General features: G+C 41.9%; 1 protein-coding gene across 1 annotated transcript in view; it reads left to right on the plus strand.

The window, feature by feature from the left end:
- LOC141173622 (mucin-2-like) overlaps positions 1-20,541 on the plus strand; it is a 212,298-nt gene that overhangs the window by 96,315 nt on the left and 95,442 nt on the right. The window contains exons 30-39 of the mRNA XM_073657923.1: positions 356-853; positions 2,163-2,251; positions 4,136-4,192; positions 5,337-5,477; positions 11,622-11,796; positions 11,935-12,179; positions 12,285-12,468; positions 17,560-17,764; positions 17,857-18,032; positions 18,184-18,253. Coding sequence (XP_073514024.1) covers positions 356-853; positions 2,163-2,251; positions 4,136-4,192; positions 5,337-5,477; positions 11,622-11,796; positions 11,935-12,179; positions 12,285-12,468; positions 17,560-17,764; positions 17,857-18,032; positions 18,184-18,253 — 1,840 coding nt within the window. The remainder of the gene's footprint in view (positions 1-355; positions 854-2,162; positions 2,252-4,135; positions 4,193-5,336; positions 5,478-11,621; positions 11,797-11,934; positions 12,180-12,284; positions 12,469-17,559; positions 17,765-17,856; positions 18,033-18,183; positions 18,254-20,541) is intronic.

Consider the following 20,541-nt stretch of genomic DNA (forward strand, 5'->3'; position numbering starts at 1 on the left):
GCAGACGGAGTCACCATATGCTCTGTCGTGCTTCATTTTGGCCGTATATGCCTAGTTGAGCCGGACAGTTAAATGTAATCTACTATGTCTTGCTGCCCACCACCAGTAGATGTATACAGCCGAAAATGATGCGTGACAGAGCTTCGTACAAAGGTGAATTGTAAGAGATGGGATGATTGGTGCTTATGTAATCGCACTCATGGATTACAAACAGAACAATCAACACTATGTTGTATTTTATATCAGTATCCGCAATTTGTATCTGAATATACATTTTCATTGCTTTGTTTGTAGTTGTGTTTAGAATTTCAGTTATAAAATATATATTTTTTCTGTTTCTCTTTTCCTCTTGCAGCACAAAATTGTACACCCATCTGTTCATGGTCGGAATGGATTAGTGCAAGTTACCCTGAATATCTAAATGGAGGAGATGATGAAACATACCAAAATATCAGACAGGCTGGATATGATATCTGTGAGAGACCATCGTACATTTCCTGCAGAGCAAAACACTGGCCAGACAGAGCACTACATGAGCTTGGCCAGAAGGTGACATGCGATGTGTCTTATGGCCTCATCTGTAATAACAAGGAACAGAACTACAATAGTGTGTGCTACAACTACGAGATCCAAGTCTACTGCTGCACCGTGCCAGAGATGTGCTTACATACAACCCCACAAATCTCAGAACTTACATCCAGCACCCCCATTATCACCAATGCCACTGGTGCTGGGACCAACACAACCACAACATGGACATCGACAAAGACCACAAAGTTCCGAGAAACAAGTTCTCATCCTTCTCGCTCCACTCCTATCACATCTACACTTGTCACCACTTCCCCAACTACAAGTAAGTGAAGAAAGAGGTCTACAATAAATCTGACGGGAGGCAAGTTCTTTTATTTATGAAGCGTGAGGCGGCATGACGACTAATAGTTCCAGTAATCGAATTGATAAAATGAACCCTTGACCAGTTAGAGGGTGCAAGTTCACACCTCCTCACCAGCTCAGACCAGCAAGGGCAGTACATATCTGACGTGGCTGCATTGGCGCCATTGGTCTAATCCATTTTGCTACTACGTGGCACAAATCTGTTCTAGACTCCCTTCTGAAGAAGAACTGGGTCATGGAAAGGGGTTTGATGGGAAAATAACACCAAGTCTCTTTGTTATGTATGGCAAAACACAGCACCTTAATAAGGTTCATTTTAATCTTTGCTCAATGTGTGTCTGTGTGCGTCACTGAATGTCAGAGAGAATTACTTGCTAAAGTTAGAACAGCAATCAGTTTGCTTCTCCGCCTGTTGATTTCCAGCTCCCAACGTGGAATAACAGCTCATCTGGAAAACCTCAAGATGTAGAGCCGCAACTTAGAGTATCACTATAAGGAAATTGTTTCTTAATTTCCAGCATGGTATATACCATAAACTCATGCAATGAGCACAGCATTAGGTCTTTAGGGTGCATAACTCACAGTGTTTAAAGAATAACCATTTTAATTTTCATCTAATAAATCAATAGAACACAAGAAAAAAATAGATGGGAGATGGCAGTTAGTGCCTATAAAATTCTAGAGAGCTACAACCTATAATAGAAGGAGACGACCCAGTGTCAAAAAGAAAAAAACATATGGAGTGAAAAAAAGCCCCAATTCAAAAGCAAACATAAACATATGAAACCTACAAATCTTCATTGAATTAACATGGAACAACCAAGACTACAAAACCGAATGCTTTATTGTTAAATCACCAATTGACAAACCATGACATGTTAAAAAACATATCAGACAAGAATAGAACCAAGAGACTGGAAAGGGAGAGGAGAACAATATCGAGGAATGCTGTTTATTAATCAACGCGTTTCAAAGTTCTAAACTTCTTCATCAAGAGAAACCACAGTGTCCTGATGAAGAAGTTTGGAACTTAAAAACGCGTTGATTAATAAACCGCATTCCTTGATATTGTTCTCCTCTTCCATTCTAGTATACCGGCAGCAGAGATAAACCCTTACATTCCATCTACCTTTCCAAGTTGTGGGTCTGCAGCTGCCTTGAGCTTTACAGTGGTTGTAGATACACAAGTTTACCAGGCGAGTACCATTGCCTTGGTCTCCCCACTGTGTCTCGGATAAGACCCTATTTGCACTTTATTGTTATTCCAGTTTTTTCCAAAAGACTGAAAAGGAGGAGGGAGGAGGACAATGAACACCATGAACATAGTGATGGGTCAGAACACACAATGAGACCAAAAGTAATGCATGCAAATAAATAATCCATAAGACATTGACATATATTAGCTGTAATAAAATTGCATATGTAAAATATATGTGCCTAAATAAGTTGTATCTGTATCTAATAAGCTGCCCATAAAAGCCATAAAAATGCTGAATAATAGAGGTCGAATCATAGTTGTCCTATGAAGAAAAAATTGTAAAGATTGCCAAGAAAAGGTACTGACAAAGGTTCATGGTTGAGACACTATCGCCTCCTACAATGCAAGGCGCGTTTCACACATGCTTCCTCAGGGAGTAGTCACAATTCTATGGCGTACTTTAACTCATTTCAGGAGAACATGTCTGTCTTTAGCTTTTACAGCCTCCTCCCCTCTCTATAGAATTTTAAAAGCACCACCTGTCACCTCCTATCTCAGTATTTGGAACATCTGTCTTTGCTGAATACACTCAATACAGAGTTTTACAGATATTATACATGAATTAAGAGTAAGAGATCAGTCCAGGAGGTGAAAGAAGCAGATTTGTCTGATAAGATACATTACAAAGTTATTTGTTTTCATGTGTACTATGTGTACTTTTTAGACGGATTCCGCAATGGGAACTGCCTGAAAAATACTATCAAAAAACAATCCAAAGGATGAACATAGGCGATTCTATATAAAAATGACTTGCTGTGCACATTTTCAGGCTTTTGAAAGTCTTTTAACCACTTCAGGTTTCTAAAAACGCCAAGAAGTTAAAAGAAGTGACCAGTTCATTTTTCTGCTGTTTTCTGCTCAGAAGACGCTATGTACTGTACAATAGAAATCAATGGGAAAGCTTAAAAAAAGACACCCGGAAGATGACTGGATGTTTTTGGAGCATTTTGTTATAGGAAAAATAATATATATATATAAAAACAAACGCTAGCGGTTTATTCAACATTCAGTTGAGAGAAAAAAACACTGGAAAATGACACAAAAAAAGACTTCACAAAAATACATGGGAAAACTCTCCTAAAAACCACAGGTGGCTAAAACAGTCTGAAAAATGTTCAGGAATCGACTGATAAAACCGACACAAAAAAGCGTAATGAAATACTGTTTTCTGCTTGAGAAACCTGTTGGGTTTGCCTATGTTTAACAGACTTCATGTGCATATATCCAGTGTATCTCCAAAAAAACCTGGGTGCACTCACCCTTTGCCTGCGGTGGATATTTAACTGTATAATAATAATATGGTTTATTATAGTGACCATTATAGTAAAGGATTAAGCTGATGTTTTGTTGCTTTTAATGCTTTTAGATATTCAGAATTTATGCTCATTCTTTTTTCCCTCTGCACAGCCTTTGGAATAGACATTCAAACTCCACGGTCAGTGTCTACGACAACTTTGAATTCACAAAACGGTAGATATAAAGGAAATAAAATACATTATATTAAATATTCAATGATAAACAAAGGATCTTGAAATTTTGGAGAAACTGTGTGGCAGAAGTGTCATGTTTGCAATCTGACACAACAAATCGTTATTACAATGTCTAAGAAACACATATGATCTATGTTTTTCTTTACTGTAACTTGTGACCTTTTGAAAGAACCACAGTTTTTTTGTTTTTTTCCCCACATAAGTACAACTAACCAGTACTCTGCTCTGTACTGATGAGGGGCAAACAGCCCTAAACAGTGTTGTCTACACTTGGGTATTTGCTGGCTTGGTTGTTGGTATGAGTCACTGTGTGTATTGTGTTTTCCATGGAACATTTCCCTGAAAATAACATTTTTCAATGAGAGCTGTTAACACCCTAAATTTCTTATTTAATGAATGAATACATGTATTATGTGCTGTGTGTAATATGATGTTTTTCTGTTTCCTCTTTTGTATGAACTACATATCTAAATAATGTCTTTTATTGTTGCAGTACAACATACTGAAACCATTACAAAGGCAACCACCAGAACATTTCCTCCGAGTACAAGTAAAGCTGAAACAAGAAACACAAAACCTGAATCCAGACCACCATCAACTAGTGGGGCTCCATTCATCACTACTATCATGTCATTGCCTACTACGACATCTATCACTATTTTACCCTCTCCTTTTCCTGCTAGTAGCTCTTTTATGCCACCTACCACCACAAGTACTCATACCTCTTCTAAATCTGTATTACCATCATCCACTACTAGTTCTATCACTAATAAAACTTCATTGACCACTATTGCTGATAAAGCCACCTCTAATGTGTCTTCATCAACCAGAAATATTGAGTTAACCACTACTGCTTCACTGACTACCTCAACTACAAGTAAAGGCCCATATACTCCTCCAAAATCAATATCAGTCACCTCAGAAGCTACATCAAGTTCATCATCTCAAGCCAATACTTTTACTAGTACAGCTATCTCCATCACACCAACTTCAACAACCCAAGAGACCACAAAATACATAGGAACTTCTTCTACTCCATACATGAGTACTCAGCCGACAGCCACAACTAAGACTACTTCAACTATTCCAACCAAACCTACAACTTACAAAGTTACGGAAATTATCACCATCTCAACCTCTAAACCTATGTCAGGACAGACTACGGAAACCACTTCAACTGGTAGCTCCCAAACTACTACAGCAGAAAGTATGACCCAAATGTCATCTACTATACCGGTACAATCAGCTACGGGAGACTATACACAAAACACAATTCCATCCTTAACAGGTAAGTCAACCTTTCTCATAATGTGTTGGTGAATGTAGGTCTTCAAGGATTTAAGATTTTTAATATGTTTTCACATTTTCGTATATGTATCTGCTATGTCTACCTGTCACTTCACCACCCAAACCTTCTTCTGCAACTACTGCAACATAGTTTTTACTCCGCTGGTGGCACTGGTGATGTAGAAGATGTCACGGTCAGTGTCTCTGGGTAGTGCAGAAGTACTGGTGAAACTTTGCTTCTGCCCAGCCAGACTAATGAGTGTATGTGCTGACCAGCAGCCAAGCAGCTGTAATAAACTCTCTGCCATGTCCTTCAGGCCAGCACCACACCCTACTTTCACACCCAGGATCCTATTATTGAACTACCAGATATTGTGTCTGTGACTCTGGTGCTTGATTGGTCTTAGATTCTTGATCTAGACCAGACTTGTACCTTAATCAAGTCTGATTCTTTCATTCCCCTAATTGACTACAAACTGATTGATTACCTGGCATCTGACTCTGGTTATCCCTCTGACTATGGCTTTCGATTTCTGAATCTATCCCTTGTGTTATCACTCCAGTTACTGGCTCAGTTAGCTAGACTTCTCTTGCCTTAGGTTTGCTCCTCCAGCCAGCAGTCACTGCATGGAAGCAACCCAGGAGACCCCTTTGAAAGTTTAGATTCCTGCATAGATGTTTAATGGTTGAAAGCCAGGGTTTCCTCTGGGATCTGCAGATGGAGTGGTTAGTGTCAAGTCTGTCTGAGGTTGCCTTTTTGAGTTAATGGCCTCAGGCAGACATAACACCATCATTTTTAAGTGACTCTAGTACCCATTCAAGCATCTGTATTACTGATCTGTATCAGAGCTATTTTATCATATGTTCTTCAGGAACATTGCAAAAACATAAAAAAGACCTACTAAGAAAAAACTTATGGCAAGCCATACAACAATGGACGTAGTATGGAAGTAAAACTGGAGCCGATTATAACCCCCCCCCAAACTCCCCCCCCAAACAAACAGAAAAACAGTACTGTGCTTCATATTTGAGCTATGATGAGCTGTTACAATGTAGAATAAAATGCAATGACATGATTATTAAAAATAAGAACAATTGTTGCCTATTACAAATGAGGAAAGCATATAAAATAGTTATTTATTTATGTTTACTTCACTGCTATTCCACAGAGACCACTACATCCTCTATAACTACATCCAGTCAACTGAAGACAACAATGGCAACGTCATCCTCTACTGGCCTTACTATTACCGAGACATCACCTGATAGTTCTGTAAACGAGATAAGGATCTCATATCCTCCAATCTGTGTCTGTATGTATAATGGAACCCTATATCCCCCAGGTAATTCCACAATATCTCAGAATGGCTTGATATAAATGGTGTGCCCTACTAGTTATATTTTGATAAATTTCTCCATAAAATATTTCATCAGCAAATGAGACTTGAATGCGTTAGGTTTTAGATTTGTGGAGCTGCAAAAGAAAATTTATGAAAAAACTATAGATTTTCAAACTGGCAACGTACCCATAATTATGCTAAATAGTTCCAGTCTTTTCTTTGGCAGTGTAAATCTATGTAAAATCCACAAGATCTGTAGGTAATACAGAGAAAAATCTGCAACATCATGTTTGAACAACTATCCCTAAATTGATTAGGTTGCAATTTACAACAAAAAGGTTTTCTCCTTAACCAGTTCATACACGTGGTTTAATGAGCTTTAGAAATGTTCCTAGTTTGGATATTCAAATAATTTTTGTTTATTTTTTCATGATACATGGGTCTTAATTTACACATTATTTATTTTCAGTTTCCAATATCGGGCAATATTAGTGAGATAATAAAGGAAATATGTGTTTGTTTTTCACATTTATTTATTCTTTATTATGATCACAAAGTACCACATTTTAAAATTTGTTCCACTTTCTGTAACAATTATTTTTATATTTCGGATATGGGTGAGGGTCTAGTAACAGCGATTCTGATTGATAGGTTTTTTTTCTAATTATTTATTTCCTGCTTCTTATTTATTTATTTTTAATTAATTTCACACATTTATCTTGCCATAAGGTTGCAAAAGACCTTTTGTGGGGCATTGCAACATTTAAATACTTTTTTAACCTGATTTCCTCTGTAACTGGGACTGTTATATTAGCCCCAGTTACAGGGAAATTTCAGCCTCCTGGTTACCTAGCACAGCTGACTGGGTTTCCTAGGAGCCTGTAGCTCCTGCTCCCTCACTACGACCAGCGATCACATGACCGCTGGGTCTAGAGAAAGAAGTGATGTCAGTACTTCCTATTTTGCATACACAGCACTTGCCCAGTGATCAGGAGGGCAACTATGGTAATAAACTGTCTCTGCATTCACCATGGGAAGTCTAGCTGTGCTGAAGAGCCAGCTACCCACTCCCGCAAATGGTTGTTATTTTCTCATAAGTAAAAATACATTCATTTTCATCAGTGTGCTGAATCAGATATTCAAGAATTTGGTTAATGTATCCATTTTTACCATCAGAGTGTCAACAGTTTGTATCGAGGTCTAAGGGGTAATGTCTCCCCTTGTGGAAAGTGACATGCCTGATATGCCAGTGTAAAGAGACTTATAGGCCATGCAGTGCTCCTCTGGTAAATTAAATATGCAAATTGCCTCTTCAGAGGGGAAGAGGACTTAAAGTCTAGTGTCACGTATAGGAAGTAGCAATTCTAAAAGTCAATATAGAATCTTTAATAAGCCTTGCCACATGGTTTAGGATAAAAGCCACACCAGAATCTCAGTTTGCAGACACTCCATTACTTAGGAAGCAATTTGCATGTCAGGCAAAAATATAAAGGAATACCACTATGTAGATTTCTAAGAAAGGTGCTATCTCATGGTGAATTCAAGGTTTACCACTAAAATGTGGAGAGATACATTGGGGAAAAAAAGTATTTAGTCAGCCACCAATTGTGCAAGTTCTCCCACTTAAAAAGATGAGAGAGGCCTGTAATTGAAATCATAGGTAGAACTCAACTATGAGAGACAAAATGAGAAAACAAATCCTGAAAATCACATTGTCTGATTTGGAAAGAATTTTTTTTCAAATTTTGGTGGAAAATAAGTATTTGGTCAATTACAAAAGTTCATCTCAATACTTTGTTATATATTCTTTGTTGACACTAACAGAGGTCAAACGTTTTCTGTAAGTCTTCACAAGGTTGGCACACAATGTTGCTGGTATGTTGGCCCATTCCTCCATGCTGATCTCCTCTAGAGCAGTGATGTTTTGGGGCTGTCGCTGGGCAACTCCCTCCAAAGGTTTTCTATAGGGTTTAGATCTGGAGACTGGCTAGGCCACTCCAGGACCTTGAAATGCTTCTTGTGAAGCCACTCCTTCATTGCCCTGGTGGTGTGCTTGGGATCATTGTCATGCTCAAAGACCCAGTCACGTTTCATCTTCTACGGCCTTGCTGATGGAAGGAGGCTTGCACTCAAAATCTCACAATACATGGCCCCATTCATTCTTTCATGTACATGGATCAGTCGTTCTAGTCCCTTGACAGAAAAACAGCCCCAAAGCATGATGTTGCCACCCCCATGCTTCACAGTAGGTATGGTGTTCTTTGGATGCAACTCAGCATTCTTTCTCCTCCAAACACGCCGAGTTGTGTTCCTATCAAACAGTTCTAGTTTGGCTTCATCTGACCATATGACATTCTCCCAATACTCTTCTGGATCATCCAAATGCTCTCTAGCAAACTTCAAACGGGCCCGGACATGTAATGGCTTAAGCAGGGGGACACGTCTGGCGGCGTAGTGTGTTACTGATGGTAGCCTGTGTAACGTTGGTCCCAGCTCTCTGCAGGTCATTTACTAGGTCCCCCCGTGTGGTTCTGGGATTTTTGCTCACCGTTCTTGAGATGATTTTGACCCCTCAGGGTGAGATCTTGTGTGGAGCCCCAGATCGAGGGAGATTATCATTGGTCTTGTATGTCTTCCATTTTCTAATTATTGCTCCCACAGTTGATTTCTTCACACCAAGCTGCTTGCCTATTGCAGATTCAGTCTTCCCAGCCTGGTGCAGGGCTACAATTTTGTTTCTGGTGTCCTTCGACAGCTCTTTGGTCTTCATCATAGTGGAGTTTGGAGTGTTTGAGGTTGCGGACAGGTGTCGTTTATACTGATAATAAGTTCAAACAGGTGCCAGTACTACAGGTAATGAGTGGAAGACAGAGGAGCCTCTTAAAGAAGAAGTTACCGGTCTGTGAGAGCCAGAAATCTTGCTTGTTTGTAATTGACCAAATACTTATTTTCCACCAAAATTTGAAAAAAATTTCTTTCCAAATCAGACAATGTAATTTTCAGGATTTGTTTTCTCATTTTGTCTCTCATAGTTGAGGTCTACCTATGATGTCAATTACAGGCCCCTCTCATCTTTTTAAGTGGGAGAACTTGCACAATTGGTGACTGACTAAATACTTTTTCCCCACTGTATGTCAGGAGAGCTGACAGACCCTTCTTAAATGTATGTACTTTTAAGACTAAGGCCCTGATTCATCATTGCTGTTCCTCCAATTTTCTTGATAATCTTCCTCCATTTTTAGTGGCTTTTGCATTTGCTCCTTATTCTCTATACTTTTTGCACCACTTTTTAAGTTATCTTTCTTTAAGTCTTTTTTTTTTCCTCGACAACTTTACCCATCCAAATGTTTTAGACAGATTCATGAAATGCGCCTTTTACCAAATGTCACAATTTTTTGGGCACATCTCACTCCAGTCCATGCCTGGAGTATCGTTTCTGGAGGAGTTTTCAATTTGGTATATTTTTACAACTTTTTAAAGGATTTGCGACTTTTGCTGCTTAAAACGCGCAAAAAAATGGTCAATGACGAAAATAAAGAGCACTTTTCATTTTGAACAAAATTCATGCATCGTGTGCGCCATTTTAAAAAATTTGGCCCAAAAGAAAAGTCAGTGAATGCCACAAGTCAAAACACAAAAGTGACTTCAATAAATCGCTAAAGATGAATTGAGCTTAATTACCTGCTACTTACTATTAAAATGTATATATGTAATCCCCCAGGTATTGATATAATCAGCGAAGTACTCAACGAAACCTGGTGTCACAAAGTGATTTGCAGCATGGAATGTAAAATTGAAGAGAACGACCGGCTTTGCTTTACACCTACTCCAGCAAGTACCTCAATGAAATCGACATCAGATATGTCACCCACTTCTACATCACCACCGATGACCTCCACAAAATACACTACAACACACATACATACAAGTCTCAAAAAGACAACACCAATGGTGTCATCCACAACTCAGGAACGTGGATGTTCATTTGAGCAATTTCGAGAGGTAGGTAACTTTAGATATTTACTGATGCTCTTCAACCCAGTCGTGAATGGAGCGGAAGTGCGCATGCTTGACCTCCACTCCATTCATTGTCTTTGGGACTGACAGAAATAGCTGCTCTACTGAGTACTTTACTCGGCAGTCCAATAAACAATGAACAGAGCGGAGGCCGGACATGCTAAACTTCCACGCCATTCAAGACTGGGCTGCAAAGCTCTGTTCTTGGTGTTACAGATCCCTGGTATTGGGATTGCTAGGATTCCCAACGGTAGGACCCCCAGCTATTAGCAAGTTAGAGTTTGGAGATATTGGATAACTTGATTATTTTGGGTATAATCATTTAAAGACTCTTTGTTCTGACTATTAGGCTGCTGCTGTTGGGGATTTCCAAAAGTAAATGTGCAAGCTGCATATAATAAATAAAGGAAATCTGTCCCCAGGTTTATGACAACCCGCCTGATGGCAGCATAAAATAGGGTCAGAGACCCTGATTCCAGTGGTGTCTCACGTATTGTACTTCTTGCTGTAGTTTTGATAAAACACTGTGTTATCAGCTGCAGCTCTGCTAGTCTTCTCAATGATAAGCTCATGCTACGTAGTTCTCAATACGCATGATGTCTAACTATCCCCACCCTCAACCATTGATTGACAGCTTTCTGCCTATGCACAGTGTAGGCAATAAGCTCTCCATTAATGATGGAGTGGGGTTAAACAGAGCTCACTATTGAGAAGACTAGAAGAGCTACAGTAGAATAAATAGTGATTATTGTTCAAAACAGCAGCAAGAAGCCCAGTAAGTAACACAAAGCTGGAATCTGGATCTATGCCCCTTCTTTATACTGCCCTCAGATTGGGATGCACTAACCTGAGGGCATCCCAGTTAGTAGAACTGTCCGATATTGGTGGGAATGGATGAACCATCAAAGGTGTATAAGGACCTCCCAAATCTTCCCTGATAGATGTTGTAAAGGGAGAAAAAAATCTGACTTTTTGGAATTTGAACACCTTTTTCTTTTAAGGGAAAATAATCCGCCAGTGGTGTTTGGCATTGGCTTACTCTGTTCTCTTGTGGAGCAGTTGGGAGTGACAGCTGGATAGTTATCTATAATGTATAGGCACCTTGCTAAATGAAAATAAATCAGCATAGAGGCTTGAGTCACATGAACATGGTAACATTGGGCAAACTATTTATGAGGGCACTGTTTGACATGTACATTTTGTGTCACAATGGGGTTGTTTATTCAGGGTACGAACAGAGACATCTTTTTGAATTGAGAGCTCTCTAAGTGATATACTCTGGACAATTTCTTCCTTTCATATATTTGTCTTTAGAGGAAATTTGTTTTGTTGCAGATCAATGAAACGTGGATGGTGAAAAATTGCACCATGGCCAAATGCCTGGAAAACCACACAGTAGAGCTTATTGAACTGAAGTGTGAACCTCCACCAACGATCACATGTGTCAATGGGAAGACACCGATAGCCGTACCAGATGATAACCAATGCTGCTGGCACTGGCAGTGTGATTGTGAGTATTTCCGTATAGAGCTACCAATGAACTTTGCTGTTAAGTAACGTCACATGTAACAATCTGTTGTAGATTGTAGATTTTAGAGATTATATTCAGCCATGGTCACCAATAACAGATGTGAACGTTATAATGCAGGCGAGTGCTCTGGCTGGGGCGATCCGCACTACTTGACATTTGATGGGACCTACTACACTTTTCAAGGCACCTGCACTTATACTCTAGTGGAGGAGATAGAGAAGAAGAATAACCTTTCAATATACATAGATAATTACAACTGTGGAACAAAAGATTTGGTCTCCTGTCCTCGTAACTTGATTGTTCATTATAATTCTCAAGAAATTCAACTTGTGGTTGGTGTTTCAGAAAGCATCAAAATACAGGTAAAATATATCCTGATGCCCCGATCATCAGGCTCAGTAATATTGTGCACAAAACCAAGTGAAAATTTAAGTAATTTAATTGTTACTTTGTTTCCCTTTGTGTAGGTTGTTGTAAATGGAGAAATTGTTGGAACCCCTTATAAGAAAAATGGGATTAAAATTTATACCAAAGGCATCAATTATGTAATGGAAATACCAGAACTGGAAGTGAATATTACATTCAATGGTCTAAGTTTTTCTATTAAACTGCCATATGACCGTTTTGGTCATAATACCCAAGGACAGTGTGGTGAGTTCTTGAAAATAATGACAATGTTAAAGGGGTATTTTCAGGTTGTCTCTTGAGCTTCTCAGAGCAATGCGATCTCCTTATAGTTTCCTTACTTCCTGGTTTCTGGTAGGGCGGGCTCTCCTCCTTGAGTGACGGCTCTGGTGATTAGTAGAACTATAAAGCTCAAATTAAAGCATAGGATCACAGAGATCAGTCCGATCTCCAGTATCACTCCCTGACCAATTGTACACTAAGCAGCAATATGGAGAATTGTTATAAATTTTAAAATATATTGCTGTGCTAATTATGGTGAAACGTGATCCACTGCTTATTATGTTCATCAAGCCTGATATACAGTTGAAGCCAGAAGTTTACATACACTATATAAAAAGACACATATGCATGTTTTTCTCAATATCTGACATTAAATCAGAAATAACCTTTCTTGTTTTTTATTACTTACTGCAAAGTCAAAAGTTTACATACACCAAGATTACTATGCATTTAAACAATTCTGGACTGCCCATATGTTGATTTCATGTGTTTGGAATCTTCTGTTTTTTTGCAACATCTGAGTTAATTAGAGACACACCTGTGGATGTATTTTATTGCACACCTGAAACACACTGCTTCTTTGTGTAGCATCATAGGAAAGTCTAAAAAAAACAGCCAAGATATCAGGAAGAGAATTGTAGACTTGCACAAGTCTGGTTCATCCTTGGGTACAATTTCAAGATACCTGAAGGTGCCTCATTCATCTGTACAAACAATTGTATGCCAGTACAAACAAGATGGGAATGTCCATCCATCATACCACTCAGGAAGGAGACGGGTTCTGTGTCCCAGAGATGACCGTGCTTTGGTCTGACATGTGCATATCAACCCAAGGACAAAAGCAAAAGACCTTGTGGAGATGATGGCGGAAGCTGGTAAGATTGTGTCAATATCCACAGTGAAACGAGCACTGTATCAACATGGATTGAATGGCCACTCTGCCGGGAAGAAGCCATTACTCCAAAATAAACATAAAAAAGCCAGATTAATGTTTGCAAATGCACACAGGAACAAAGACCTTCATTTTGTGAGACATGTCCTATGGTCTGATGAAACTAAAATTTTACTTTTGGGCATAATGACCATCGATACATTTGGAGGAAAAAGGGAAAAGCTTGGAAGTCTAAGAAAACCATCCCAACTGTGAAACACGGGGGTGGCAGCATCATGTTGTAGGGTTGTTTTGCTGCAGGAGGGACTGGTGCACTTCACAAAATAGATGGCATCATGAGAAAAGAAGATTATGTGGCAATACTGAAGCAACATCTCAAGACATCAGCCAGGAAGTTATAGCTTGGGAGGAAATGGGTCTTCCAATTGGACAATGACCTGAAGCATACTGCCAAAAAGGTAACAAAGTGGCTTAAGGATAACAAAGTCCTGATCTCAATCCTATTGAAAATTTATGGGCATAGCTGAAAAGGCAGGTGTGAGCTAGGCGACCAACAAAACTGGATCAGTTACACCAGTTCTGTCAGGAGGAATGGGCCCAAATTCCGAACAACTATTGTGAGAAGCTTGTGGAAGGATATCCCAAACGTTTGACCCATATCATTCAGTTTAAGGGCAATGGTACCAAATACTAATGAAATGTATGTAAACTTTTTACTTCGCAGTAAGTAATAAAAATACCTTAAAACATTCTCTCTCTCTCATTATTCTGGCATTTGGCAAATATTAAAAACTAGATGGTGGCCCAATTGTAACGCATCGGGTATTCTAGAATAGGTATGCGGCCGACCGGGCGCAAGCAGCAGAGCGGTGTTTACATTTGGTGCCAAAATCGCTGATTGGTCGAGGCCGGCAACCGCGACCAATCAGCAGAGCGTTGTTTAAATTTGGCACCAAAATTGCTGATTGGTCGCGGCCGGCCACCGCGACCAATCAGCAGAGCGGGGTTTACATTTGGTGCCAAAATCGCTGATTGGTCACGCCCGGCGGTCGCGACCAATCATTAGAGCGGAGTTTAAATTTTGCGCCAATACTGTTGATTGTTCGTGGCAGGCGACCGCGACCAATTAGCAGAGCATTGTTTAAATTTGGCGCCAATCTCGCTGATTGGTCGCGTCTGCCGTCCGCGACCAATCAGCAGAGCGTTGTTTAAAATTTGGCGCCAATCTCGCTGATTGGTCGCGGCTGGCGTCCGTGACCAATCAGCAGAGCGTTGGTTAAGTTTTGCGCCAAAATCGCTGATTGGTCACGGCTGGCGGTAGCGACCAATCAGCAGAGCGGTGTTTCAATTTGCCACCAAAATCGCTGATTGGTGGGGGCCGGCCACCACGACCAATCAGCAGAGCGGGGTTTAAATTTGCCGCCCATATCGATGATTGGTCGGGGCCGGCGGCCGCAACCAATCAGCGTCGTATTAGTGAGGACCGGGGAGCGGCGCTGCCTGTGCGGGTACTTCCGCTGCGAGCAGCTGGAAGATGAGCGGCTGCTCACAGCAGAAGCATCCCAACTGACGGCGCCGCTCCTCGGTCCTCCGTTCACACTTGCCGTCGGGAGATCATAGCGCTATTTAAATTAGGCGCTAATCTCACTGATTGATCACGGTCGGCTGGCGGCTGCAACCAATCAATAGAGCGTTGTTTAAATTTTGCGGTAATCTCGCTGATTGGTCGCGGTCGGCTGTCATCCGCGACCAATCAGCAGAGCGTTGTTTAAATTTGGCGCCAATCTCGCTGATTGGTCGCGAATGGCGTCCTCGACCAATCAGCAGAGTGTTGTTTAAATTTTGCGCCAATCTCGCTGATTGGTCACGGCTGGCAACCACGACCAATCAGCAGAACGTTGTTTAAATTTGGCGCCAATCTCGCTGATTGGTCGCGTCTGGCGTCCGCGACCAATCAGCAGAGCGTTGTTTAAATTTGGCGCCAAGCTCGCTGATTGGTCGCGGCTGGCGTCCGCGACCAATCAGCACAGCAGTGTTTAAATGTGGCGGCAAGATCGGTGATTGGTCGCGGCCGCTATTTAAATGTGGCGCCCAAATCGGTGATTGGTCGCGGGCAGCGGCCGCGACCAATCAGCAGAGCGGTGTTTAACTTTAGCGCCAAGATCACTGATTGGTCGCGGGCGGAGAGCGCGACCAATCAGCGAATCGTATTGGTGAGGACTGGGGAGCGCCGCTGCCTGTGCGGATACTTCCGCTGCGAGAAGCTGGGACATGAGCGACTGCTCGCAGCAGAAGTATCCCGATCCGCAGCGCCGCTCCCCGGTCCTCCCTTGACACCCTAGCCGCTGATGTCCCCACAGTATCCGCATGGTGTTACAAAGGTCTGGACATTTGTGTTAAAAATCGCTGATTGGTCGCGGGCGCTGCCCGCGACCAATCACCGATTTTGGCGCCAAATTTAAATATCGGCCGCGACCAATCACCAATTTTGGCGCCACATTTAAATAGCGTCCGCGACCAATCAGAACAGCGGTGTTTAAATGTGGAGCCAAGATCGGTGATTGGTCACGGCCGATATTTAAATTTGGCGCCCAAATCGGTGATTGGTCGCGGGCAGCGTCCGCGACTAATCAGCACAGTAGTGTTTAACTTTTGTGGCAAGATCAGTGATTGGTCGCGGGCCAAGACCGCGACCAATCACCGATTTGGGCGCAACATTTAAATAGCGTCCGCGACCAATCAGCACAGCGGTGTTTAAATGTGGCGCCAAGATCGGTGATTCATTGCGGCCGATATTTAAATGTGGCGGCCAAATCGGTGATTGGTCACGAGCAGCGCCAGCGACCAATCAGCGATTTTTAACACAAATGTCCGGACCTTTGTAACACCATGTGGATACTGTGGGGACATCAGCGGCTAGCGTGTCAAGGGAGGACCGGGGAGCGGCGCTGCGGGTCGGGATACTTCTGCTGCGAGCGCCCGCTCATGTCCCGGGTTCTCGCAGCGGAAGTATCCGCACAGGTAGCGCCGCTGACATCCATGCGCCTAGGGTGTGAAGGGAGGACCGGGGAGCGGCGCTGACATCCAATTGCTCGCGGACGCTATTTAAATGTGCTGCACAAATCGGTGATTGGTCGCGGTCTTGGCCCGCGACCAATCACTGATCTTGCCGCAAAAGTTAAACACTACTGTGCTGATTGGTCGCGGACGCTGCCCGCGACCAATCACCGATTTGGGCGCCAAATTTAAATATCGGCCGCGACCAATCACCGATCTTGGCTCCACATTTAAACACCGCTGTGCTGATTGGTCGCGGACGCTTTTTAAATGTGGCGCCAAAATCGGTGATTGGCCGCGCCCGGCGTCGGCGACCAATCAGCACAGCGGTGTTTAACTTTTGCGGTAAGATCAGTGATTGGTCGGGTCCGAAGACCGCGACCAATCATCGAATCGTCTTGGTGAGGACCGGGGAGCGGCGCTGCCTGTGCGAGTACTTCCGCTGCGAGAACCCGGGACATGAGCGGGCGCTCGCAGCAGAAGTATCCCGACCCGCAGCGCCGCTCCCCGGTCCTCCCTTCCGCATGGAGGTCAGCGGCGCTGGTGGTCGGGGTCCTTCCGCTGCTACCGGCCGGGAGATGAGCGCCTCGCGCCGCTCATCTCCCGGCTGCATTTCCGTCCCGCAGATGGGTCCGGCGGTCGAGGTCCTTCTGCTGGTACCGGCCGGGAGATGAGCGCCTCGCGCCGGTCATCTCCCGGCTGCATCGCCGCTGAGCTCCGTCCCGCAGATGAGCCGCTAACGGCCGCCATCTGTTTTCAGAAATCCTGTGGCGCTGATTGGCCGCTGCCGGACCAATGAGCGACGCGGGATTTCCAGGACAGACAGACAGATAGCCAGACAGATAGACAGACAGACTGACAGACGGGATAAGACGATTATATATATAGATTATGGTAATCCTAGTTGACCAAAAAGTTTATTAAATTGAAAAGATTTATTCTGATTTCATGTCAGATATTGAGAAAAACATGCATATGTGCCTGTTTATATACTGTATATAAACTTCTGGTTTCAACTGTATATAGTGACCAATATGTAGCTAACAGTTGTGAATTACCTTTTGTAAATCTCTGCAGTGAAAATTGGCTCCATTTTTACAATCTAGGCACGTGCACTAACAACCGGTCAGACGACTGCAGGACACGTAGTGGTAACATTATACCAAGGTGTGAAATTATGGCTGATTCTTGGATCATTGAAGACTTTAGAAAACCTGAATGTAGCCAGAATAATACAACAGCGCCCCCCAAAATGACTACTCCATTCCCTACCTGCCAGCCATCACTACTTTGCGACCTCATTGTAGGACAGTAAGCATTTATCCTGCATATAATCACAATGTTGCTAATTAGCCAATGATCTAGAATATTAATTGTCGTCCTTTTGTTTTCTGTACGTAAAGAACATTCCAGAAGTGCCACAAGATTGTGCCACCAAATCATTATTACGAGGCCTGTGTATATGATAGCTGCCGTGCTGCAGGAGCCAAGATTGAATGCTCCAGTTTACAACATTACGCCCAACTCTGCGGAGAGAAAGGAATTTGCATTGATTGGAGAAGTCAAGTCCCTGAATGTTGTAAGTTCCCCAGCTGAGCAAGAAACCTCAGAACTGGACCAAACTAACTAGTTTTCTTGTGCGGTCTAGTATTAAATATTTATATATTATGATTATTATTATTTTCTAAATATGAAATTCTATTACATTTCTGCTATTCCTTTTCTTTTAGCTCTGCCCTGCTTCTCCCCCAAGGTGTATAATGCTTGTGGTTCCACCATACAAAGGACATGTGAAACAACGTAAGAGATATAGATATAAGATATAAGATGAATGCTGAGTGCTTTGTGTTAGATGCTTTGTGAAGAGTGATTTTCTTTATATGCAAAGGGATAAATTGATGAACCTTAAAGTTCATGTTTTATTATTACAGGGAACTGGTCACTAAATTCACGCTGATAGAGCCATGCGGCCTAGGCAGGGGGGTAGATAGAGGGATTGCAAAGATAGCAGACACACAAAGAGCTAAGAGGGCCTCCAAACCCTTGTGCTACATAAAGCAGACACCAATGTTGTAAATGACATGTGTCAGGTTGTAAATGCAGGTAATGGAGAAACGAATGGGTTCATTTCTGCGCTGCCATGTAGAAAGGATGAGGGATGCCAATCTGAGTGTAAATGGTTTATTTAGTCAATACGTTTCCAAGTGTACAAAATTCTTCCTCAGGGCAACCACGATCATGGTTCATGAGTCAGGTTGTGACCCTGATACAGATTTTACATTGTAGTGCTTAAGTTTCAAGTAGGGATGAGCGGACCTGTTGAAGTTTGGGTTCGACCAAACTTTACTGCAAAGTTCAGTTCAGGTACCAGAACTGTACCCGAACTTGAACCAAAACCTTAACCCTATAGAAATGAATGGGGACCCGATCTTTGGAGTTGGAAAACCTCTCTCTCTCTCTGTCTCTTTCTCTCTCTGTATCTCTCTCTCCTCCCGAACTGTAAAATGGCTTTCCAGGAGAAGTCCTTGTACAGAGTTCAGCACAGTTCGGATTCACTCATCTCTGGTTTCAAGCTATGCCTCTAAATATACAGTATATAGGGAGATACATTAATATGGAGAGATGTTTGAGTCAAGAGACAGGGGGAGGGGATGGCAAAAGAGAGATGTCAATTAAGACTCGTTTCCCAAAAAACAGCTTGGAACAAAAAGGACTGATTGCCTAAAGTTAGGCTCTTCTTTAGATCAGAGTCTCTGTTGCAAATTCCATCATTTTTACTGGAAGAAAAAGAGTAGCATGCTGATGACAGATCTTATAATGAATACTCCTTAAGGAGACATTAATGGAGGGTCTGCCTAAATGTGTCTTATGCAATTTCCCATCCTTGTCCTTTGCTTTAATCTCTCCCTATCTGTGTAGCACTCTCTATCTCCTATCATTCAAATTATCATGGGTGTAAGTAGAAATTTGTTGGCCTGAATGAAAAATCTCCATCAGAGTCTATAGTTATCATGGGTCTTTAGCGTAGTGGTCTTCTCACTTGGGCCACACTAGGCTCCAAGACCTGGGTTCAATCGCAACTCCTGCACCTACTATAGTTTGCCCAGTAAATGCCTACATAACAGAAAACTACCATTGTGAACACAGGCTACTGTGTATGTCCTTGTTATAGATTGAGCAGCAGAAATTTTATGACAATCCCAAAAAGGAAGCTTCATGTACTTCACTCATTGATATAAAATGATCTAGTTAGTAATAAGAAACTCCAATTCAGTGTCATAGTCTGGTGGGCTCAGATTTGGCAATCCTTGGGACGAGAGGGAGTGAGAGATGGGCACACAAAGCTATAAAACTGCAGCTCTATGTACTGTATGGGTAGTGTGGAGGCACAATATCTTCTCGTGGTGATGGTGAGATGTGACGGATGGTGCTATACCGAACTATCTCATGAATACTTGATCTTTATATTATGTTCAGAACATTTGGTAGAACATGATACAAACCTCTAGTGATCGTGGTATGCCTTTACCTTGAAAAGCTCTTTAGTTTTTCTCTTCGCCATTCAATTATGACAAATCCAAAAATATTTCCAAAATTTAGTTTTCAAAAGTTATAATTAAGAATCAGAAAATACAAAAATGTACTGGAGATGACACATGGATGGCACATTGTAAGGCTATATCACTGCCCAGGGGAAAGTATTGAAGTAATTATTATAATACTTCTTGGATTGCTATACATATTATAAAATATGTGCCAAAAAAAAGTAGACCCTGTTTTCTTTGTGTGGGTTGTACAGAATAAGACTTATCAGTTCCACTCCCATGTCAATCGAGGGGAATAGTGTTAAGCGTCAGTATGTCCAACATGCCATATTCAAGTCTACAAAAAAGATAATGGATACCTGTGTACACATGGGATCATTCAATTTCTAGACCTTAGGGCACCATGGGCAGCATGGTGGCTCAGTGGTTAGCACTGTTACCTTGCAGCGCCGGGGCTCCTCGGTTCAAATCCCACCAAAGACAACATCTGCAAGGAGTTTGTATGTTCTCCCTGTGCTTTTGTGGGTTTCCTCCGGGTTCTCC

This window comes from Phyllobates terribilis, unplaced genomic scaffold (genome assembly GCF_046119375.1).
Source record: "Phyllobates terribilis strain yellow unplaced genomic scaffold, ASM4611937v1 Scaffold_13__5_contigs__length_258822181, whole genome shotgun sequence".
Classification (NCBI taxonomy): domain Eukaryota; kingdom Metazoa; phylum Chordata; class Amphibia; order Anura; family Dendrobatidae; genus Phyllobates; species Phyllobates terribilis.